Source organism: Nomascus leucogenys, chromosome 10, assembly GCF_006542625.1.
Source record: "Nomascus leucogenys isolate Asia chromosome 10, Asia_NLE_v1, whole genome shotgun sequence".
Lineage (NCBI taxonomy): Eukaryota > Metazoa > Chordata > Mammalia > Primates > Hylobatidae > Nomascus > Nomascus leucogenys.
Window position 1 is genome coordinate 65506420 of NC_044390.1, and position 24154 is coordinate 65530573.

The 24154-nt window shown below is 52.0% G+C and overlaps 1 protein-coding gene across 1 annotated transcript; it reads right to left on the reverse strand.

Moving 5' to 3' along the window:
- Nucleotides 1-3037: 3037 nt before the first annotated feature.
- ETFB (electron transfer flavoprotein subunit beta) lies at nucleotides 3038-24051 on the reverse strand. The gene is made up of 6 exons (XM_030821170.1): nucleotides 23876-24051; nucleotides 13126-13284; nucleotides 12561-12719; nucleotides 9772-9834; nucleotides 6365-6523; nucleotides 3038-3250 (listed from the first exon to the last, which is right to left on the reverse strand). Exons 1-6 carry the CDS (start codon nucleotides 23930-23932, stop codon nucleotides 3080-3082), a joined length of 768 nt encoding a protein of 255 aa, XP_030677030.1. The 5' UTR covers nucleotides 23933-24051; the 3' UTR covers nucleotides 3038-3079.
- Between the last annotated feature and the right edge of the window lie 103 nt (nucleotides 24052-24154).

Below are 24154 nucleotides of genomic sequence, written 5' to 3' on the forward strand. Positions count from 1 at the left end.
GGTGCTGGCCTCACTGAAAGGACACTGGAGAGAGACCCAGGACTGCACCCATCCCTCCCGGGTCAGACGAGTCCAACAGGACTGGTAGCTTAGCTTCCTGGGAGGGGAAGGGAGCCAGACCCAGAGGGCGGTGCCAGGATCCCCAACCCCGATGTGGTGGCTGAGCTGCGCACCCCACCCCACTCTCTTCATTAGCTGGTCCCATCTGCGGGGAGGCCCAGCCTGATCCCTGCACTCCCCACCCCCAGGGGGAAGCTGGAGAAAACATTCCCAGCTAAAAATGTGGTAGCAAATTTGTGGGACAAAGCCAGGAAGACTTCCTGGAGGAGGGTGAGGTGACCTTTCCTGAAGCCCCACCTCTGATGGCCACAGCTTCAGAGCAGGCTTCCTCCTCCCCAGCCTCCTGGCCCCTTCCACTCTGTCTTGCCTGCAGCCTCAGATACATCTGACCCTGCTCCTCCTCTGCTCCAAACCCTCCCACGGCTCTCTGTTGCCCTCAGAACCCAGTCTCCAGGTGCTGTCTCCTGCCAGGGCCTCTATTCTGAGACCAGAGCTGCATTTCCGCATCCCCGAGGCCCTCACATGGCCTGTGTCCCGCTAAACTCAGAATCTTTCCTCTAACCCAAACTTCCTCACACCTCCAGGATGGCTTCACTGTCTTCGCAAATGCTGGGGAACATTCCTACCTCCTCCCTCCCTGTCACCACTGTCAATCTGAGTCCAACCCTCCTCCCCCTAGTTCTCCCTGGCCAGGCTCTGTCTTCTCTTCCTGCCCCGTCTCCCTCCTCTGCCCACTCTCCTCCAGTCCCTGCCAGGGTCCTTCTACACCCAGAGCTGAACCTGCCTCCCCCTGCTCACAGCCCTCCCGTGGCTCCCCAGCACCTTCTGGAGACATCCAAGCTTCAAAGCAAACTCATGCACACGCCCCACTCAAGCACTTGAACATCCTGCCGTTCTTATCCTGCCCGCCCATCTCACCTCCCAGTCCTCTACCTGGAATGCTCTCTCCTACTCTCCACCTCCCTCCAACCTGGCTAAACCACTACTTGTCCTTCAGGTCTCACCTTATTAAGAACCATAACAATTACCACTTAGTTTGAGCCAGAGACTACGCTAAATGTTTCCTATGCATTATCAGGCTGAACACTTCTAAACACCCTATAAGCTGAGTGTCATTATACTCACTTTGCAGGCCAGGGGACTTAGGCTCAGAGGGGTCAAGGGACCTGCAGGAGGTTGCACAGCCAGAGGGAGAAGCTGGACTTGGGACTAGGATGGTCAAACCATTGACTTCTTCTGATAGCTTTTCCCACCATCCCATGCTGAGCTTAGGGCCTCTGCTCAGCTCCCAGTCCTCTAAGCTTACCCTGGCCCAGTTCTCACCAGTAATAATACTGGTAATATATATATATTTTGAGATGGAGTCTCGTTCTGTCACCCAGTGAGTGCCTCAGCTCACTGCAGGTTCCATCTCCCGGGTTCAAGTGGTTCTCCCATCTCAGCCTCTGGAGCAGCTGGGAGTACAGGCGCGCACCACCATACCCAGCTTATTTTTGTTATTTTTAGTAGAGATGGGGTTTCGCCATGTTGGCCAGGCTTATTATGACCTCCTGACCTCAAGTGATCCGCCCGCCTCAGCCTCCCAGTGTTGGGATTACAGGCGTGAGCCACCGTGCCCGGACTAATACTGGTAATAATATATATTTAGCATTTTTTGCATAGCAGGTGTGGTTATGGGGGTGCTACATAAATTAACCTTTCAAAACTCCATGGAGTAGATTATGTAGCTTAAAGAGGGCTGCAAATTTGAGCATCCTCCTGTTAAGATGTCCCCACTCCTTGGATCTGAGTAGGCTATGTGACTGCTGGACCAAGACGTGGAAGTGACCCTGTGCCAGGGTCTGCATCTAGGCCGGCATATGCCACTTTCTGTATCATAGGACACTCCCTCATGGAACCCAGCCGCCACACTGCGAGGATCAGCAGCCCCACGGAGGGGAATCACGGCCCCTGGTCAGCAGCCCCAGCCAGCTTGCTGGCCATGTGGGTGAGCCCTCTTGGAAGTCAATCCCCTGGACCCATTTGAGGCACCTGAACTGATCCTGAACTGGATCCAGGAATGGATCCAGTGGGATTTGACCCAGGGCCCTGGGACCCAGAACCCATGCCCTTAACCCCTACATGATGCTTTTACTATTTTGATCTGCAGATGAGGCAACTGAATCTCAAAACAGGAAGGAACTCACTCAAGATCTAGCTGGCAAAGGTGAGAGTGAGCACATGAAATCAATATATCCGACTCTATCAGAAGGCCAGAGGAATGGAACACAATTTTTTAAATAAAAAATTTGTCCAGGCACTGTGGCTCACGCTTGTAATCCCAGCACTTTGGGAGGCTGAGGTGGGCAGATCACTTGAGATCAGGAGTTCAAGACCAGCCTGGGTAACACGGTGAAACCCCGTCTCTACTAAAAATACAAAAATTAGCCGGGCATGGTGGTGCAAGCCTGGGCAACAGAGCGAGACTCTGTCTCAGAAAATATAACTAAAAAAAAATAATCTGACTCTAGACCCAGGCTGTTCATTGCCACACTAAGTTTTGATTCTCTGTGGCTTGTCTGTCTCACACCAGAACCACAGCTTCTGGCCTCATTCTCTCCTGTGTCCCTGCTGAGACTGGGGACACAAGAGACAATGAGTGTCCTGCAAACATCGTGGATAAAAGCCCTTCTTCTCACCTACCTCACTGATATTTGTGTTCCAACACTCAACTTGGAAGTCATCTCCCCGGGAAATCTCTGACCCCACGGGCTGGGCCAGGCCAGGTCCCCCAGTTGGGTTCCCACGGGCCCAGCGTGCCTCCACTTCTAGCATACTTCACCCCAAATTACAGCTGCCTTTGTCCTCATTGTCCCCCGCATCAATACAGAGGCTCCTCATGGGCAGGGACTGGATCCACAGGGCCTGGCACACAAAAGACTCAAGTAAATGTTGAATGAACCAAATAACGGGTCTCTAGGAAATAAGTTAACAGAGATAGATGTTGAGAGTCAGTTTTATTGCCATCTCTGGGAGGGGCTCAAATCCGCCCGATCTCCTTCAGCTTGGCCACCAGGTCCTCAGTAGTCTCCACCTTGACGCCGGCTGTGCGCTGCGGCGGGTCCTCCACACTGATCACAGAGAGCTTGGAGGTCAGGTCCACACCCAGGTCCCCAGGCTTGATCACCTCGATCTTCTTCTTCTTGGCTTTCTGCACATGGGAAGCCATTGTTCACAGGGCTGTGGAACTCCTGCCACCCTCCTGCCACCTCCTTCCCATGGGTGCCAGGCCTGCAGACCAGTCCCATGGGCTGAACTCTCTGGACCCACCCACTGGCCAGGACACATGAAACTTCTCACAGGGCCACACCTGGTGTGGACAACTCCTGCTGGCTAGGAAGCCCTGGGAGGCCCAACTACTGCAGCAGTCCTCCTTTAGGTAACCAAATCAGGAAGCCCTTCACTGGCTGCAACAGACTGGCAAACCCATCCTTTTGGTAGTAATGACTCAGTGGACTTTTGGTTGAGATGGCATGCTGAAGGCTCCCTATAGGCTGAGATGATGCCCTGAACCCTCCCTATAGGCTGAGATGATGCCCTGAACCCTCCCTATAGGCTGAGATGATGCGCCGAACCCTCCCTATAGGCTGAGATGATGCACTGAACCCTCCCTATAGGCTGAGATGATGCCTGATGCCCTGAACCCTCCCTATAGGCTGAGATGATGTGCTGAACCTCCTATAGGCTGAGATGATGCACTGAACTCTCCTATAGCTGAGATGATGCCCTCTCCCTATAGGCTGAGATGATGCCCTGAACCCTCCCTATAGGCTGAGATGATCCTGAACCCTCCTATAGCTGAGATGATGCCTGAACTCTCCTAGCTGAGATGATGCACTGAACTCTCCCTATAGCTGAGATGATGCCCTGAACCCTCCCTATAGGCTGAGATGATGCCCTGAACCCTCCCTATAGGCTGAGATGGCCGAACCCTCCCTATAGGCTGAGATGATGCCCTGAACCCTCCCTATAGGCTGAGATGATGCACTGAACTCTCCCTATAGGCTGAGATGATGCCCTGAACCCTCCTATAGGCTGAGATGATGCACTGAACTCTCCCTATAGGCTGAGATGATGCCCTGAACCCTCCCTATAGGCTGAGATGATGCCCTGAACTCTCCCTATAGGCTGAGATGATGCCCTGAACTCTCCCTATAGCTGAGATGATGCCCTGAACCTCCTATAGGCTGAGATGATGCCCTGAACCCTCCCTATAGACTGAGATGATGCCCTGAACTCTCCCTATAGGCTGAGATGATGCTGAACCTCCCTATAGGCTGAGATGATGCCCAACCCTCCCTATAGGCTGAGATGATGCACTGAACCCTCCCTATAGGCTGAGATGATGCCCTGACCTCCCTATAGGCTGAGATGATGCCCTGAACCCTCCCTATAGGCTGAGATGATGCCCTGAACCCTCCCTATAGGCTGAGATGATGCCCTGAACCCTCCCTATAGGCTGAGATGATGCCCTGAACCTCCCTATAGGCTGAGATGATGCCCTGAACCCTCCCTATAGGCTGAGATGATGCCCTGAACTCTCCCTATAGGCTGAGATGATGCCCTGAACCCTCCCTATAGGCTGAGATGATGCACTGAACCTCCCTATAGGCTGAGATGATGCCCTGAACTCTCCCTATAGGCTGAGATGATGCCCTGAACCCTCCCTATAGGCTGAGATGATGCCTGAACCCTCCCTATAGGCTGAGATGATGCCTGAACTCTCCCTATAGGCTGAGATGATGCACTGAACTCTCCCTATAGCTGAGATGATGCCCTGAACCCTCCCTATAGGCTGAGATGATGCACTGAACCCTCCCTATAGGCTGAGATGATGCCTGAACCTCCCTATAGGCTGAGATGATGCACTGAACCTCCCTATAGGCTGAGATGATGCACTGACCTATAGCTGAGATGATGCCCTGAACCTCCTATAGGCTGAGATGATGCCTGAACCCTCCCTATAGGCTGAGATGATGCCTGAACCTCCCTATAGGCTGAGATGATGCACTGAACTCTCCCTATAGGCTGAGATGATGCCCTGAACCCTCCCTATAGGCTGAGATGATGCACTGAACCCTCCCTATAGGCTGAGATGATGCCCTGAACCCTCCCTATAGGCTGAGATGATGCACTGAACCCTCCCTATAGCTGAGATGATGCCTGAACCCTCCCTATAGGCTGAGATGATGCGACCTATGGCTGAGATGCCCTCCCTATAGGCTGAGATGATGCACTGAACTCTCCCTATAGGCTGAGATGATGCACTGAACCTCCCTATAGGCTGAGATGATGCCCTGAACCCTCCCTATAGGCTGAGATGATGCACTGAACCCTCCCTATAGGCTGAGATGATGCGCTGAACCCTCCCTATAGGCTGAGATGATGCACTGAACCCTCCCTATAGGCTGAGATGATGCACTGAACCTCCCTGTAGGTGAGATGATGCACTGAACCCTCCCTATAGGCTGAGATGATGCACTGAACTCTCCCTATAGACTGAGATGATGCCTGAACCTCCCTATAGGCTGAGATGATGCACTGAACTCTCCCTATAGGCTGAGATGATGCACTGAACTCTCTCTATAGACTGAGATGATGCCCTGAACCCTCCCTATAGGCTGAGATGATGCACTGAACTCTCCCTATAGGCTGAGATGATGTAGTGAACACTCTGTAATGGCTGAAATGACTCACTGAACCCTCCCCATTAGTTTAGATGATCCAATGAACCCTCCCTGTTGGCTGAGATGAATATTCTCTATTGGCTGAGATGACCCACTGAACTATTAATATTGGCCAAGATGACCCAGTGAACCCGTCCTACTGGCCATGATGATTAGTGAACTCTACCTGTTAGCCAAGAGACCCCATGCACCCTTCCTAGTTAGCCAAGATGATCTACACGGTAACTTCACATTGGCAAAAATTACCAAGGGGACCCTCCCTAATGAACCAAGATGACCCAGTGAACTTGTTCCACTGGCTGGAATGACAAGGGGAACACTTTCTGCTGCCCAGCGAAGCCTTTCTACTGGCCTAGATACCAGCAAGCCCTCCCTGCTAGCCAAAGCAGCCCCCATGAACTCTCAGTATTGGCAGAGATGACCCAGCAAACTCTATCAGCCAAACTCCAGGTGACGGCTTCCTGTGCACGAGATCTCCTTTGGATCCTTCCCTCCCCATGTGCGACCACGGGGGGGCACTGGGCTGGCAATGTGCTTGCCACCCCCAGGCTCTCAGTGCCCGCTGGCCAGGGGCTCACCATGATGTTGGGCAGCGTGGCGTAGCGGGGCTCGTTGAGCCTCAGGTCAGCTGTCACCACAGCTGGCAGCTTCAGGCGCAGGGTCTCCAGGCCCCCATCGATCTCCCGCTCCACTTTCAACTTGTCCCCCTCCAGCGTCACCTGGGAGGCGAATGTGCCCTGAGGAGGGACAGTGTAGGAGGAGAGTGGGTGAGGCTAATTCAGCTCCAACCCGAGCAGTCCACTTATGCCACTACTGAGTACACGCACGGACAAGTGAATGAATGAGGGAGCAAACAATGCAGGGTCCCATGAGGTTCAGAATCGACCTTGTACACCTGGGAGAGGGTCTCTTTCCTTTCCCTGAGAGCCACGGTGTATGTCCTGATGTCCTATGTCCTGATGCTGCCAGTGAGGCCTCCCTGCCTTCCTGACAGTGAACATATACTGCGTGCTGGGCCCTGTGCTAAGCAACTGATGTGTCAAATCATTGAATCCTCGCAGGAACTTTATGAGGTAAATGTTATCATCCCCACTTTACAGATGAGAGAAACTGAGGCAGCAAGATGCTGAGTTACATGCCCACTGCTACCCACAGCTGGTAAATCCAAATGCTGACAATCTGGCTCCCAACAGTCCCCCGTGAGGCCCCTCCACTGGGCAGACAACAGAATTGTGTGTGTCCACACCAGTCCTTAAACCACCTTCTGGGACCTCATCCTCTAGCCAGCTCCCTCAGTCCTGAATCAACATTTCCTCCCCTGGTAACTGATGCCACCTACACTCCTCTTTGTCTAATGAACTTTCTCCCTGTCCACTTATTAACTGGACACATTTGTCAGGCCTTAGTGTGAACATCACATCCCTTCATTCACAACCTCCTCCTAGTGCCCTTATGAGCCTGCCCCTGGAGACACACTGTGAACATGACCAGTGAAGCACCAGCTTGGGTGGGCTCATATTCTGCCAGGGAAGACAACCAGTCACCAGGGAAAAACACACACACACAAATGAGATCATTTCCAATCAGAAGGAATAAGAAGAAAATAAGACACATGATATGAGAGCAAGAAGGGCGCAGTGTTGGAGAAGCTAGTCAGACAGTGATAAATGCTTTGAAGATAAAACAGGATAATGGTTTTGAATGTGTTGTCCCATCCAGTAGCCACTGGCCGCGTGTGGCTGCCCAGCCAGTGCAGCTGAGGAATGAATTTTTAAGTTTTATTTAAATTTAAATACTGATAATTTGGCCAGGCGCAGTGGCTCATGCCTGTAATCCCAGCACTTTGAGGGGCCAAGGCGGGTGGATCACTTGAGGTCAGGAGTTCGAGATCAGCCTGGCCAACATGGCGAAACCCTGTCTCTACTAAAAATACAAAAATTTTCCAGGCATGGTGATGCGTGCTTGTAATCCGATCTACTCGGGAGGCTGAGGCAGGAGAATCACTTAAATTCAGGAGGCGGAGGCTGCAGTGAGCCAAGATTGTGCCACTGCACTCCAGCCTGGGGACAGAACAAGACTCTACCTCAAAAAAATAAAAATAAATAAATACTGAGAATTCAAGATACATTATCATGATTGTGGTGATGATTTCATGGATGTAACACATATCAAAACTTATCAAATTTTGGAGGGCTGAGGTGAGCAGATTGCTTGAGCCCAGAAGTTAAAGACCAGCTTGGGCAACATAGTGAGACCCCCATCTCTATCTAAATAAAAGTGTTTAAGAAAGGCAAACTTAACAAATTGTGCAACTTAGACATGTGCAGTTTATTATAGGTAAATAACTCAATGAAGCTGTTAAAAAAAAAAAAAAAAAAAAAACACAGATACCCAATGCAGTTACTGGAAATGCAGTTACTAGAAAACTTTTAAGTTTGTTTTGAACAACTTGGGTGTGTAAATCTATTTCCACTGTCATCTTTAGGAATGTGTTTCTCATAGAAATTTAGCACCTGAATTGAGATGTGCTGTAAATATAAAATACATGCTGAATTTTGAAGATTTAGTACAAAGAAAATCCAAAAAACGTAAAATACAGATGGTCCCAGACTTATGACAGTTTGAATTAAGATTTTTCAGTTTTCCGATGGTGTGACAGTGGTAAACATTCAGTAGAAACCACACTGCCAGTGTCTGTACAACCATTCCGTTTTTTTAGTTCCAGTACAGTATTTGATAAATTACATGGGATATTTAGCACTTCATTATAAAATAGGCTTTATGTTAGATTATTTTACCCCACTGTAGGCTAACGTTAAGTGTTGTGACATGTTTAAGGTAGGCTGGGCTCAGCTATGATATTTGGTAGATTAAGTATATTAAATGCATTCTTTCAGTTACAATATTTTCAGTTAATGATGGGTTTATCAGGACGTAATCCCATTGCTTGTAGAGCATATGTATCTTAATATTTTTTATGTTGATTACATGTTAAAATAATATTTTAGACATAATGGGGTGAAATAAAATATAATTTTGTCTGCTTCTTTTTACTTTTTTATGTAGCTGTGAAAAATTTTTAATTTGCCTATGTGCCTTGCTTCTTTTTTTTTTTTTTTTTTTTTGAGACAGGGTTTCCCTCTTTCACCCAGGCTGGAGTGCAGTGGTATGATCACAACTCACTGCAGTCTCGGCCTCCTGAGCTCAAGGGATCCTCCCACCTCAGCCTCCTGAGGCTGGGACTACAGGCATGTGCCACCACACCCAGCTAACTTTTCTTTTTTGGTAGAGATGAGGTCCAACTATGTTGCCAAGGCTGGTCTCGAACTCCTGGGCTCAAGTAATCCTCCCACCTTGGCCTCCCAAAGTGCTAGGACTATAGGTGTGAGCCACTGTGCCAAGCCTGCATTTCTTTTTTCTGAGACGGAGCCTCCCTCTGTTGCCAGGCTGGAGTGCAGTGGGGTGCGATCTTGCCTCACCGTAACCTCCACCTCCCGAGTTCAAGCAATTCTCCTCCCTCAGCCCCCCGAGTAGCTGAGACTATAGGCGCACGCCACCACACCCAGCTAATTTTTAAATTTTTAGTAGAGACGGGCTTTCAACATGTTGGCCAGGCTGGTCTCAAACTCCTCCTGACCTCAAGTGATCCACCTGCCTCGGCCTCCCAAAGTGCTGGGATTACAGGCATGAGTCACCATCCCTGGGCCCAGTCTGCATTTCTATTGGACTGGCAGAGATGGGGATTGGGAAACCTGGAATTGAGGGGGTGGGCATGAGTATTTCACGTAGGATGGCAAGAAAGGCCCCTGTGAAGAGGTGATACCTCAGCAGAGACCTCAAGGAGGGGAACAAGAAAGCCATGAGGCAATCTGAGGGAACAGTGTTCCAGGAGGAGAGAACAGCAAATGCAAAGGCCTTGAGGCAGAAATGAAGTGTGAAGGATGAGGGCCTGGCCCTCAGCAGGTGCTCCCCACTCCAGTCTCACCTGTGGCCAGTCGAGAAATCCAGCTGTCATCTGCCCTGTCTGGTTACAGTCATCATCGATGGCCTGAATGGGGAGAGAGAGAAGACTGTATGACAATCAGTGGAGCTCATGGACCATTCGGGCCTCTGTCTAGAACAGGGGTTGGCAAACTTTTTCTTTCTTTTTTTTCTTTTTGAGACAGAGTCTTACTCTGGCACCCAGGCTGGAGTGCAATGGTGCGATCTTGGCTCACTGCAACCTCCGCCTCTTGGGTTCAAGCAATTCTCCTGCCTCAGCCTCCTGAGTAGCTGAGATTACAGGCACCCAACACCACGCCCAGCTAATTTTTGTATTTCTAGTAGAGACAGGGTTTCAACATGTTGGCCAGGCTGGTCTTGAACTCCTGACCTCAGATGATCCCCCAAAGCTCTGGGATTACAGGCATGAGTCACCGCACCCAGTCGGGCTGGCAAACTTTTTCTATAGTGGAACAGATGTAGTAAATATTTTAGGCTTTGCAGGTCATACGGTCTCTGTCACAGTGACTCAGCTCTGCTGTTGTAGTGCACAGGCAGCCGTAAATAATATGTAAATGAATGTATGTGGTGATGTTCCAATAAAGCTTTATTTACAAATCAGAGGTCGCTGTGGGCCATAGTTCACTGACTTTTGGTCTAGAACGATCCCCTCACTTGGGCCCAGAAATAAGCAGCCACTTGTCCAGGGACATGTGGGGCCATCTGGAATCCCTGTCGCCAAGTCTCTGCCCTCTGTATAAAGCCTCTCAGGAGTCCCGCCCTATGTGGCCCCTGGGCAGCTGCATGAACAGGATCTGGGCCAGCGAGGACATTCTAGCCCCAACCCAGTGATTGGTTCAGGGAGGGGCACATGACTCAAGCTGCACCAAAGAAGCGTCAGCCCTGGGAGTTTCCTGGAGCCCTTGGGAAAGAGGCTCTTTTCTTTCTGCTGGGGTCACTGGGCTGGTGGGATCTGAGCCTGGAGATGCAGACAGTGAAGCCAAGGTAGAGGGGACCCTACAGCTCATAGGTGACCCTGGATCAAGCTGTGCCTGAAGCCCCTGATTTACGTGAGATAATAAATTTGCTTTCTGGCTTAAGCCAGTTTGAGTTGTGAATCTGCTTCCTAGAACAAACAGCATCCTGACCAGTTCATCTGGCATTTCCCCAGCTGGAGGCCCTGGCCCCAGGAACTGTCCCTGGCCCAGGACAGGTAGGACATCGGAGTCTGAGAACCACCAGCAAATGCAGGGGGCTGCAAAGGCCACGCTTCCAACACCTCGGCCTCTGCAGCCCCACCCAGGCCCTGCCTTTTTGGCCTGTTCTCTGGGTAGGCCCTTCGGCCGCAGTTGACTGTCTGTACTGTGATGCCCCTGCTGTTGGTAATCTCTCTCTGTTTTCTTCTGACTTTCTCAGGGCTGGGCAGGATACCCAGTGACCTACCTCTTTGTCCCAGAACTGACCTGGCCCTGGGATCCCCATCTCTCTCCGGGGGCCCCAGCTCTACCTGAGCCTGCTGTGCTCTGCTGTCTCCGCACTCTGCTTAACGTACCTTGCAGTCTTTGGCCTTCCTTCTCAGCCTCCATCCCTAATTCCCTGCCTCTTCTCACTCCCGTCTACCTGTGGCTCTTCTGACGTCCCTCTTCTGCCCCTTCCCTGGTTGAGGCCATGAGGTTTGTCCTCAAATGAGATGAGCTACCCCTGAGGAGAGGTGGTGCCTCAGGGTCTCCCGGGGGAGATGAGCCCCATGTACGTCTGTCTCAGTGGGGAGCACCAGTGTGGCAGAGAAGGTTCTGGTCGGGTCCTCACCCAGCCCTAATCTCCTTCCCTAACTCCTGGCCTCCAATCTCCCCTTCCAGTCCATTCTCAAAGCCTAGGGGGACTCTTTCTGCACCTAGTGCTGATCCTGCCCCTCTTCTGCTCATAGACCTCCCATAGCTCCCCAGTGCCCTCCAAAATTCTTAAGTCTCTGTTTCAAGCCCAGGCCTGTCTTCTGAACCTGCATCGATGTCTCCTGGGTTCTTCACACACCCCATGTAGGATCCTCCTCTAACCTCCTGTTCTTCCTGGGTTTCCCACCTGTGTTACCAAGGCAGACCCAGGCACTGTCCTTGCCTCCTCCCTGCCCTCCCTCCCCATGCTAAGCCCAGTCTCTCCTGCCACATCATGTCTCTGCTCTGTCCTGTCACCTTTGGCCGAGGCCTCATTCTCCCCACGTGACCATCACCTCAGCCTCCCAGCCTCTAAACTCACCTAAAAGGATCTTTCTTCTTTTTTTTTTCTTTTTTTTGAGACAGAGTCTCGCTCTGCTCCCAGGCAGGAGTGCAGTGGTGCCTGATGTGCAGTGGTGCGATCTTGTATCACTGCAACCTCCGCCTCCCAGGTTCCAGTGATTCTCATGCCTCAGCCTCCCAAGTAGCTGGGATTACAGGCAGGTGCCACCACACCCGGCTAATTTTTGTATTTTTAGAAGAGATGGGGTTTCACCATGTTGGCCACGCTAATCTCTAACTCCCGACCTCAAGTGATCCGCCCGCCTCAGCCTCCCAAAGTGCTGAGATTACAGGCATGAGCCACTGTGCCTGGCCCAAGAGGATCTTTGTAACCCCCAGAGGGACTCTGTCCTCCCTGTTCAAACTCTCTGTCAGGAGGGTCAGCAAAGTCCCAAGCTGCTCAGCCTGGAGTGGCTGAATGCCCTGGTCCTGGCCACCTGCTGTCTCACCCCGTATCTCCACCACCCTCCTCCCAAGCAGGGATGAGCAAGGGGACACAGGGAGGGCTGACCACAGCTACCTGTTTGCCCAGCAGCACTAGGTCCACCTTCTCCTTCTCTGCCAGCTTGGCCAGGACCCGAGCCACCTGCAGGGGACCCAAGTGTTCTGCTTCTGCTGGGGGCACCTCCACGTGGATACCTCGGTCTGCACCCATGGCCAGGGCAGTACGAATGGTCTCCTGCGGAGGACAGAGGGGCTTGACTTGGCTGCTATCCTCAGGGGGACCTAGGAGTCTGGCCCCCAGCCCCTTCTCCCTCAGACCCAAGAGTCCAGGCCCCCATCCCCTCCTCCCTCAGACCCAGGAGTCCAGGCCCCCATCCCCTCCTCCCTCAGACCCAGGAGTCCAGGCCCCCAACCCCTCCTTCCTCAGACCCAGGAATCCAGGCTATCAGCCCCTCCTCCCTCAGACCCAGGAGTCCAAGTCCAGCCCCTCCTCCCTCAGACCCAGGAGTCCAGTCCAGCCCCTCCTCCCTCAGACCCAGGAGTCCAGGACAAGCCCCTCCTCCCTCAGACCCAGGAGTCCAGGACAAGCCCCTCCTCCCTCAGACCCAGGAGTCCAGCCCCCTCCCTGAGACCCCAAGCACCTGGCACTGTGCAGGCCCACAGCTGACGGCGATGACCTCCTTCACCAGCTTCTTCTCCTTGAGCCGCACAGCCTCCTCCACTGCGATCTCACAGAAGGGGTTCATGGAGTGCTTCACGCCATCTGTGACCACACCGGTTCTGTCAGGCTTCACTCGGATCTGCTCAGCAGGAGGGGAGGGGGTGGGGTCAGGAGGAAACAGGCAAGAAGGTGGGGGCCTCAGCGCCAACCCTCTCCCAGGCTGGATGAGGACAACAGCCTGGAAAGGGGCAGGGCCTTGTCCAGGGTCACACAGCTCCAGGGACAGAACTGGGTTAGAGTTTGTAGGCAGGGGCAGGTCACCCTGTCTCCTTCTCTCATCCAGCCATTCCTGGGTACCAGGGACATCTGACTTGATCATCCCTACTGTGTCACTGCTCCTCTCAGGCCTGAAAGACTGTTTCTCAAATTTACAGCATTTATGGTAACCCACAGTGAGAGGTGCATTTTACCATATCTCCAAGTGTATATAAATACATAACACACTGATACATAAATACAAATGAGGAGAAGAAAAGGAAAAATCAGTTAGGTAGACAGTTAAGGCTGGTCCTCAGAGAAGCAGCCTGCCTGAAAAATCACAGCTACAGGCAACAATAGAGCAGCCTGGGGAAAACTCAGGCTGCACCTGCACAGACAAGCAGGCAGGTCCAGCACAGAAGCCTTTTGTTCTTTGTATGATTGACAGGCTCCCAGGAAAAGTTCCCTCCCCTTTTCAGGCAAGTACATGGTGGTCTCTGTAGGAACTTGCACAGGGAGGGGTGGAGCTTACCTAAAACAAACCCACGGTTACACAAACAAGAGAAGGGGAGCTTTGTGCTTGCCTAAAGATGTACCCACAACTACATAGATAACGGAGAGTTATGCAGATAGCTTTACAGATAAGATACTCAAACAGCTACAGAGATGAGAGGAGTTTCTTATAAAAGCTTTTGGAATCAACTGTAAAAATGGCAACCTGCGGCCGGGCGCGGTGGCTCACGCTTGTAATCCCAGCACTTTGGGAGGCCGAGGCGGGCGGATCACGAGGTCAGGAGATCGAGACCCCGGTGAAACCCCGTCTCTACTAAAAATACAAAAAATTAGCCGGGCGAGGTGGCAGGCGCCTGTAGTCCCAGCTACTCGGGAGGCTGAGGCAGGAGAATGGCGTGAACCCGGGAGGCGGAGCTTGCAGTGAGCCGAGATTGCGCCACTGCACTCCAGCCTGGGCGACAGAGCGAGACTCTGTCTCAAAAAAAAAAAAAAAAAAAATGGCAACCTGGTTGGGCTCCTCTCTCCTCTGTGGAGAGCTTTCTTCTTTTGCTTATTAAACTGTCGCTCCAACCTCACCCTTTGGGTGGTCTATGCTCTTTAATTCTCTTGGTTGTGAAACAAGCTCGGATAACACCTTAGACAGCATGACCAGTGACCCTGACCTGTTTCACAAATGCCACTGCAGTGTAAGGGTCAGTGACCAATACTTACCCTGGCTACACACACACCATACCCTGCCATTTTCTACCCTTTTTCAGAAAAATGCCAGCCCTCTGCCTGGATGTCATGATCACACATGGTCACAACCTAATTTGGAAAACGTCAGCACCAAAGACCTCTTTGCTAAACAGACAAGGGAGGTAAGGGAGGTGGGTGGCAAACCCCACCCATTTGCTTTTGCACATCGTTTTTGTCTCTCCTGGGCCCCACTGTGCACCTGGCTCTGAGTTGGATCCTGGGGACACCATCGTGTGCCAGGGAGAGAGGCTTCCAGTGTAGACCAGGGTGTAGCGTGAACCACTAACCACTCTCCTATTAGTTGCTCTCAGCTGCCATAACAAATCACCACATACTTGGTGGCTTAGAATCTTACAGCTCTGGAGGCCAGAAGTCCAAAGTCAGTGTCACCAGGGTGAGACCAAGGGGTCTGCAGGCCCCGGGGGCAACATGTTTCTTGCCTCCTCTAGCTTCTGCTGACATTCCCTGGCTTGTGGCTGCATCGCTTTATCTTCAATGCCAGCACCCTCAGCTCTGTCTTCACGTGGCCTTCTCCTCTCTCTGTGTGTCTAGTCTCCCTCTGTCTCTCTCTTATAAGGACTCTTGAGATGGCATTTAGGGCCCACCTGAATAATCCAGGATAATGCCCCCATCTCAAGATGCTTAACTTAATCACATCTGCAAAGACCCTGTTTCTATATATATATATTTTTTTTTTGGATGGGCTCTCACTCTATCGCCGAGGCTGGAGTACAGTGGTGAAATCTCAGCTCACTGCAACCTCTGCCTCCTGGGTTCAAGCAATTCGCCTGCCTCAGCCTCCCAAGTAGCTGGGATTACAGGCATGCGTCACCACGCCCAGCTAATTTTTGTATTTTTAGTAGAGACAGGGTTTCACCATGTTTGCCAGGCTGGTCTCGAACTCCTGACCTCAGGTGATCTGCCCTCCTCGGCCTCCCAAAGTGCTGGGATTACAGGCGTGAGCCACCATGGCCAGCCTGCAAAGACCCTGTTTCTAAGTGATTTCCCCTTCTCAGGTGCCAGGGATTGAAACCTGGCTGTTTTGGAGGGCTATTTCTTGGCCCACCACAATCCTCTTTGTTTTCTTTCTTTTTTTTTTTTTTTGAGATGGAGTCTTGCTATTGTCCAGGCTGGAGAGCAGTGGCATGATCTCGGCTCACTGCAACCTCTGCCTCCCCAGTTCAAGCAATTCTCCTGCCTCAGCCTCCCGAGTAGCTGGGATTACAGGCGCCCACCATCACGCCCAGCTAATTTTTTGTATTTTTAATAGAGACAGGGTTTCACTATGTTGGCCAGGCTGGTCTCGAACTCCCGACCTCCAGTGATCCATCCACCTCGGCCTCCCAAAGGCAGGGGATTACAGGTGTGAGCCACCGCACCCAGCCCAACCTGAGTTTTTATAAGGTCATTCTGGATTCTTGGTGGAGAAAATTGGAAAAGGATGAGAGGAAGTGGGGAGACAGCTGGGTGGCTGTTTGTCACCAAAATGAGAGGTGACAGTGGCTCAGACAGCTGTGACAGCAGAGACAGATGCAAGAGGTCTCTGGAGGTGCAACTGACAGGCCATGGTGCGCGATGGGAAGATGACACCAAAGAGTGGCTTCCAGTCAGTACATCAGCCTGAGCCGGGAAGACGGCGAGTTTGGTTTGGGGCACAAATGTTTAAAAAGCCTCCAGGGAATCCAGAGAAGGCTTGCTAGGGAGCTGCCCCATTCGGCCCGGGGCCTGCCCTCTTTCTCTTCTCCCATGTGGCCGCCACCCAGGGCTTGGCCAGAGCAGATCTTGGGTGGCAGCTGGGCCCGGTGAGGACACTGGCACACTCTTGCTATTTCCCTGCCCCTTTTTCTCTGGGGCTGTGGGTCTAACTGTTCCTCCCACAGGCAGGACAGAATCCGAGATGAGAAGGTGGGACCCATAAGGGGCTTCCCACTCTGGCTGTGCCTCATGGAGAGGGTAACAATAAAAGATGGAGGACGGAGACTGGGCGCAGTGGCTCATGTCTGTAATCCCAGAACTTTGGGAGGCCAAGGTGGGAGGATCGCTTGTGCCCAGGAGTTCGATACTAGCCTGGGCAACAGGTTCTACAAACAACAACAACAACAAAAACAAAAACAGCTAGGCGTGGTGGCTCATGCCTGTAATCCCAGCACTTTGGGAGGCCAAGGTGGGCGGATCACCTGAGGTCAGGAGTTCGAGACCAGCCTGGCCAACATGGCAAAACCCCATCTCTACTAAAAATAAAAATAAAAAATTAGCTGGGCATGGTAGTGCATGCCTGTAATTGCAGCTACTCAGGAGGCTGGGGCAGGGAGAAATGCTTGAACCCAGGAGGTGGAGGTTGTAATGAGCCAAGATTGCGCCACGGCACTCCAGCCTGGGCGACAGAGCAAGACTCCACCTCAAAACAAACAAACAACAACAACAACAACAACAAAACAGCCGGGTGTGGTGGCGCACACCTGTAGTCCCAGCTACTCAGGAGGCTGAGGCGGGAGGATCACCTGAGCCCAGGAGGTCAAGGGTGCAGTGAGCCGTGATCATGCCACTACATGTAACCTGGGTGACAGAGCAAGACCTCATCTCAAAAAAAAAAAAAAAAAAAAAAAGGAGAAAGAGGAGGAGGAGCTGGAAGAGGAGAGGAAAGAGAAAGAACTGTTATTTTCATCTCTCTGGTTGTCCAGGATGGAGTGCAGTGGTGCCACCTTGCCTTACTGCAACCTCCACCTCCTGGGCTCAGGTGATCCTCCCACTTCAGCCTCCCCAGTAGCTGGGACCACAGGCGGGCACCACCATGCCGGGCTAATTTTTTTTTTACTTTTTGTAGAGAAAGGGTTTCCCCATGTTTCCCAGGCTGATCTCGAACTCCTGGCCTAAAGTGATCCACCTGCTTTGGCCTACCAAAGTGATGGGATTACAGGCGTGAGTCACAGTGCCTGGCCTTTTTTCTTAAAAAGTAAAATAAAATAAAATAAAACAAAACATAGGAGTTGCCCCTTTAAGACAGAAAAGAACCTCACCCACCCATCAGTAAGAGGCCCCAAGCTTCTTGCTGTGAGTCAAGGAGGCTTCAGAAGGACCTCAAGTCACATCTTGCTCTTGCTCTTGCTCTGACAGAACTCCCAGCCCCAAGCTCCTGATTCCCAGGCTCCTGACTCCTGAGGAGAAAGGGTAAGAACTTTCCAGACACATGCACACACGCGCACACACACACACACCACACACGCACACACACACACACACACACACACACGCACACACCCGAGGAAACAAACTAGCTCATCTTCTCAATTAAGCTTGAGTTGATTTCAAGCTTGGAAAACAGTTTAGTTAAATTACATAAGTCAGGAAACAATGGTAGGGCTGAAAATGATAGCTTGTTTGTTTGTTTTTTAAATAATGATAGCTCATGCCTGTAATCCAAGCACCTTAGGAGACTGAAGAAGAAGGATCACTGGAGCCCAGGATTTCAAGACCAGCCTGGGCAACATAGAAAGACTCCGTCTCTACCAGTAAACAAAATTAGCAGGTCATGGTGGCGTGCACCTGTAGTCCCACCTACTGAGGAGGCTGAGGTGGGAGGATGGCTTGAACCCAGGAGGGTCGAGGCTGCAGCAAGCTGTGACTGCGCCACTCCAGCCTGGGTGACAGAGCTAGACCTTGTCTCAAAAAAAAAAAAAAAAAAAAGTTTTATAATTGAGGTAAATCATTCAGCATTAAGTGCTGGCTTTCTCTTAAAGAAACGACATATCCGCCAATATCACAAACAGCCTCAAAGCTGGGCGTGGTGGCTCACACCTGTAATCCCAGCACTTTGCGGGGCTGAGGTGGGTGGATCACTTGTGGTCAGGAGTTCGAGACCAGCCTGGCCAACATTGTAAAACCCTGTCTCTACTAAAAATACAAAAATTCGTCAAGCGTGGTAGCACGTGCCTGTAATTCCAGCTACTTGGGAGGCTGAGGCAGGAGAATCACTTGAACCCAGGAGGTGGAGGTTGCAGTGAGCAGGATCACACCAATGCACTCCGGCCTGGGTGACAGACCAGATTCTGTCTCAAAAAAAAAAAAAAAAAAAAACACAGAAAAAATTTTTAAAAAGCAGCCCTGACCCATGCAGACGAGTCAAGGGTTTTATATGCATTAACTCATTTGACCATCCTAATAGCCTGCGAGGTTGGTTACTGCCATTACCAGTCTCATTTTACAGATGAGGCAACTGAGGCACAGAGAGGCCAAGTGCCTTGGCCAGGGTCACACAGCACAGAAGTGGCAGGACCAGGGGTCTAACCCCAAATCTGTCTTGGGAATTGTGAGACTCTGAAAGAGGCTACGTGTGCCCACGGCGTTAGGAGAGCCAGTCTTCCTATTTGTTGTCCACCGTAGGCAAGAGGGATTTTCTTCTCTTCTTGAATTCTCTTTTCTTTTCTCTCTCTCTCTCTCTCTCTCTCTCTTTCTGACATGGAGTCTTGTTCTGTCGCCCAGGCTGCGGTGCAGTAGTATGATCTCGGCTCACTGCAAACTCCACTTCTGGGTTCAAGCGATTCTCCTGCCTCAGCCTCCCCAGTAGCTGGGACTACAGGCGCCCGCCACCACGCCCAGCTAATTTTTGTATTTTTAGTAGAGACAGGGTTTGACTATGTTGGCCAGGATGGTCTTGAACTCCTGACCTCGTGATCCACCCGCCTCAGCCTCCCAAAGTGTGCGTTTACAGGCGTGAGCCACCAGGCCCAGCCTTTCTCCTGGGGTCTTGAAAGAGGCCCTGAAGGTTAAGCTTCATCAGCTTCCTGGAAAATGTAACCCTGGACAGGACAGGGTGTTACTGAGTTGCCAAATACCTATTAAAATGCTAGATACACGCACATACCCAGAAACATGCACACAGCCAGACACACACACACACATGAATACACTCTGAGCACAGCATTTGTTATGTTTTGAATAAATGACTAACTAAACTTCCTTACTACTATCCCAATAAAAACACTTATTGCAGCTGGTCACAGTGGCTCACACCTGTAATCCCAGCACTTTGGGAGGCTGAGGCAGGCAGATTACCTGAGGTCAGGAGGTCTAGACCAGCCTGGCCAACATAGCAAAACCTCATTTCTACTAAAAATACAAAAATTAGCCAGGCGTGGTGGCTCACACGTGTAATCCCAGCTACTCAGGAGGCTGAGGCAGAATTGCTTACACCTGGGAAGTGGAGGTTCCAGTGAGCTGAGATCCTGCCACTGCACTCCAGCGTAGGCAACAGAGATAGACTCCATCTCAAAAAATAAAACAAAACAAACCCTGTGTGCCAGGCACTGTTCCAAGGGCTTATTTAATTTTCATTACAACTCAATAAAATAGATAGTACCATTATCCCCATTGCACAGAGGAGAAAAATGAGGCTCAGAGTGGTGAAGCAATTTCCTCAAGGTCACACAGCAGGAAGTGGACCTAGGCGCTGGGCTCGGAGTCTGAGGTCTGCACTATTCTAGTAGTGCACCCACTGTCTCAGGAAGCAGTGACCATATCTAACTGCCTTCCCCACACCTGGAGCTCAAATTCCAGAAGGGGCGACAGACACCAGAGCAATCAATAAGTAAACGACACTGTGGATTACAAAGTGTCCACACCAGCTTCCCTCTGGGGACAAGCTGGGCTCTCAGAGGGTACCCCTGCTCCCACCTCTTTCATGGAGAATGTGAGCCACTCCCTCCACTCAGGTTGGCTCCTTGAACTTTCATCTCCAGCAAACATACTTTCCTCTCCATTCCTAGTTGCAAAGTATAGGGGAAAACACAGCAAAACACAGGGACTCTGGGGCCTGTGATTTTTAGGAGGCAAACAGGGAAGTCCTCCCAGAGAAGGTGATGTTTGAGCAACAAGGTGAAAGAGGTCACGGAGTGAGCATGTGATTCTGGGAACAGAGGTGGATCAGACATGGCCCCTCTCTGCAGGGAGCTACCAGCCTGGGGATGATGGAGTAGGGCAGTGGGGAACATGGGGTAAACAGAGGATCCCAATCCAGTCTGGCGAGGGCTGATGGAAGCAAACCTAGGGACTACAGAAGCCCCCAGGGATATACCAAGGCAGCCTGAGGGTGTAGGGTCAGGGGCTTCCTGGAGGAGGCGATGCCAGAGAGAATCACTGAATTGTTTGCTTTTTTTTTTTGAGACTGAGTCTAGCTCTGTCACCCAGGCTGGAGTGGAGGGACACAATCCCGGCTCACTGCAACCTCTGCCTCCCAGGTTCAAGCGATTCTCCTGCCTCAGCCTCCCGAATAGCTGGGACTACAGATAATGTGCCACCATGCCTGGCTAAATTTTTTATTTTTAGTAGAGATGGGGTTTCACCATGTTGGCCTGGTCTCAACTGATCCACTCGCCTCGGCCTCGCAAAGTGCAGGGATTAGAGGTGTGAGCCACCGTGCCTGGCCAAGAATCACTAGATTTTGATATAATCCATGAGTTGGAGTTGGGCAGGACAAAGGACAGAAAGCAGAGGTAGGAGGGTGGTGCTGGAAGAAGGCATGCAACAGGTGAGCCACGGCCTGGTCTGTCAGGACAGGAGGAGCAGGTCACAGTGGCGGAAGCACAAAGGGTAAGGGAGGGTCCAAGGAGGGAAGTGGACAGCTGAAGCAGACCATGAAGAGGAGGCTGGACCACAAAGCATCCTAAATGCCAGGCAGAGGGGCTGCGACGCTGTCCTGAGGGTGCAGGGGAGCCACAGGCAGGCTGGGAGCAGGGGAGAGCAGGGTCAGCTGTGGGTGCAGAAAGGCCCCTAAGGCTGGGTAGAGGTGGGCTGAGAGGGAGAGACTGGGAGTGAGGGAGGACTGGGGTGAGGGTCCAGGTGAGACAATGAGACTAAGAGACAATAGGGCAAGAAGGGCAGGGGATGGAGAACTGACAGCTTTGGGAGAAGGGAAAGGGGGTGGGACAGTCTACCCAGGTCTAATCTGGTGTTGAGGAAGCTGGCAGGGTCTGAATCATTTATTTGTTCTGAAAAGGACAGACACATCCAGTAAGACAGGATGTAATGCAGCTCCCTGCGGCACTGCGGGAGGGGAAGGCAGCACCCTCTGGAAAGGACAGTAGCTGATTCAACGCAGCCTTCATGCTTCCCCTCTGTTCTCTCCCTGAGCACACCAGAGACATCCATTTGCCAGGCTCTGTGCTGAGTGATGCTGGGACCAGAGCTGAGTCAAACGTGGGCCTGCACCATGGGGGAGACGGATCCAACCCCAGACATGCCAGGCGGGGAAGTCCAGGGCTGGGATAGAGAGAGGAGGCCCAGGGAGCTGTAGGAGTCCAAAGACGTGAAAGTAATGAACAGTCAGAGCCTGGAGGAAACCAAGTGTTGGGTCCCAGGACCCCAAGAGGAATGTGTCTCAAAGGGGCTGGAGGCGACATCCCTGTCATGTGCTGCCAGAGGTGTCATTAGGACAGGGGGCATTAAGGGACATGGGAGAGCAGAGTCTAGAGCCAGACTTGCCCGGGGTTTTGATTGTAACTCTGCCACTTACTGGCTGGGAGATCTGACAGGCCTCAGTTTCCTCATCTATCCAATGGAATTAATAATACAAAGGGTCGGCCAGGCACGGTGGCTCACGCCTGTAATCCCAGCACTTTGGGTGGCCGAGGCAGGCGGGTGGATCACCTGAAGTCTGGAGTTTGAGACCAACCTGACCAACATGGTGAAACCCCATCTCTACTAAAAATACAAAAAATTAGCCAGGCGTGGTGGCGCATGCCTGTAATCCCAGCTACCTGGGAGGCTGAGGTAGTAGAATTGCTTGAACTCAGGAGGCGGAGGTTGCAGTGAGCCAAGATTGCGCCACTGCACTCCAGCCTGGGCAAAAAGAGCAAAACTCCGTCTCAAAAAATAAAAATAAATAATAAATAGGCTGGGCCTGTAATCCCAGCACTTTGGGAGGCCGAGGCGGGTGGATCATGAGGTCAGGAGATCGAGACCATCCTGGCTAACACAGTGAAACCCCATCTCTACTAAAAATACAAAAAAATTAGCCGGGCGAGGTGGCGGGCGCCTGTAGTCCCAGCTACTGGGGAGGCTGAGGCAGGAGAATGGCGTGAACCCCGGGGGGCGGAGCCTGCAGTGAGCCGAGATCGCGCCACTGCACTCCAGCCTGGGCGACAGCGAGACTCTGTCTCAAAAAATAATAATAATAATAAATAATACAAAGGGTACTGAAAGGACTGAATGGGTTAATCTCTGCAAAGGACTTGGAACGATTTAGTACCCACTAAATGCTGGCTGCTATCATCACTGACACTTTCATGCTCAATTCTGGCTCCTGTACCCTCTTCCCCAGCCCACTCCCTAAGCAGGCAGGGTCAGTATCAGTGTCCACTTTGTGACCCTAGTTTTGCCCACCCTGAGGCCTCCAGGGTGCCAGGCCCCGCACTAGGTAATGCTGGGGACACGGAGGTAAGTCCCCAGGCTGATGGGAAGGACAGACATGGACAGACAGTCACCATCTTCAGTCCAGTTCAGGCCAAGCATTGAGAGAAACAGGCCTGAGAGACCGTGTCTGATTCACCTCTGTCCACACCAGCTTCCCTCTGGGGACAACAAGCCAGGCGCTCAGAGAGGGCCCTCCCCCACCTCTTTCATGAAGAATGTGAGCTACCCCCAGCTCAGTCAGGTTGGCTCCTTGAACTTTCATCTCTAGCAAACACACTTCTCTCTCCCTAGCTAGAGCCTCCTGGCTCACCCTGTGGCTATGGAGGGTGGAAAGCAGCTTCTGGGGCCCCACGGGACCCTGTCTGACTCCCTCTATAGCACATTTCGGGTAATATAATAGAACAACGGTAAGCAATGCAGCCCAGTGGGTGAAAGCAGTCAGAGGAACCTGGATAGAACTCTCGGCTCTGCCCTCCTCTAGCTGGGCGACCTCTCTGTGCCTCAGTTTCTCCGTGCGTTAAACAGGGATCATGACTTCTTCCAGTGGGTAAGAAATGGAGAAAGCAACTCACTCTGAACAGTTATCAAGAGAGTGAATCCAGAACGAGGGAAAAGAGAACATGGCCGTGACCCCGGAGGGATCGGATGTTAGAACTTCACTCTTGGATTTTTGCCCTCAGGTGTGACTTTGACGTTTGGGGATTAAAGCGGCAGAGGTCGGGGGTTACGAGAAGACCCCCACCCAGTGTGCGCTCGTGGCCCCGGAAGCACACGGCTGCGGGGCTCAGGGATGTGGGAGAGGGGAGCCCGGTCACCTTCACGGCGTAGTCGATGACCCTCTTGACAGCTACGAGCGCGCGCAGCTCCGCCATCTTCCCGCCGCAGCCACCTACAGGGTCAGCCCGCACCCTCAGGCGCTCGGTCCAGACGTCCCACCACTCCTCCCCCCACGCCCCCGCGCCCCTCTCTGCGCCTGTGCGCAGCACGGTCAGCCAGTCAACCGCTGCAGAGACCGCCTCCCCGACAGAGGACCAATCGAGAGACCGGAGGGAAGGGAGGTGGGGCAAGCAACGCAAACCAATGGGAAGTGGATC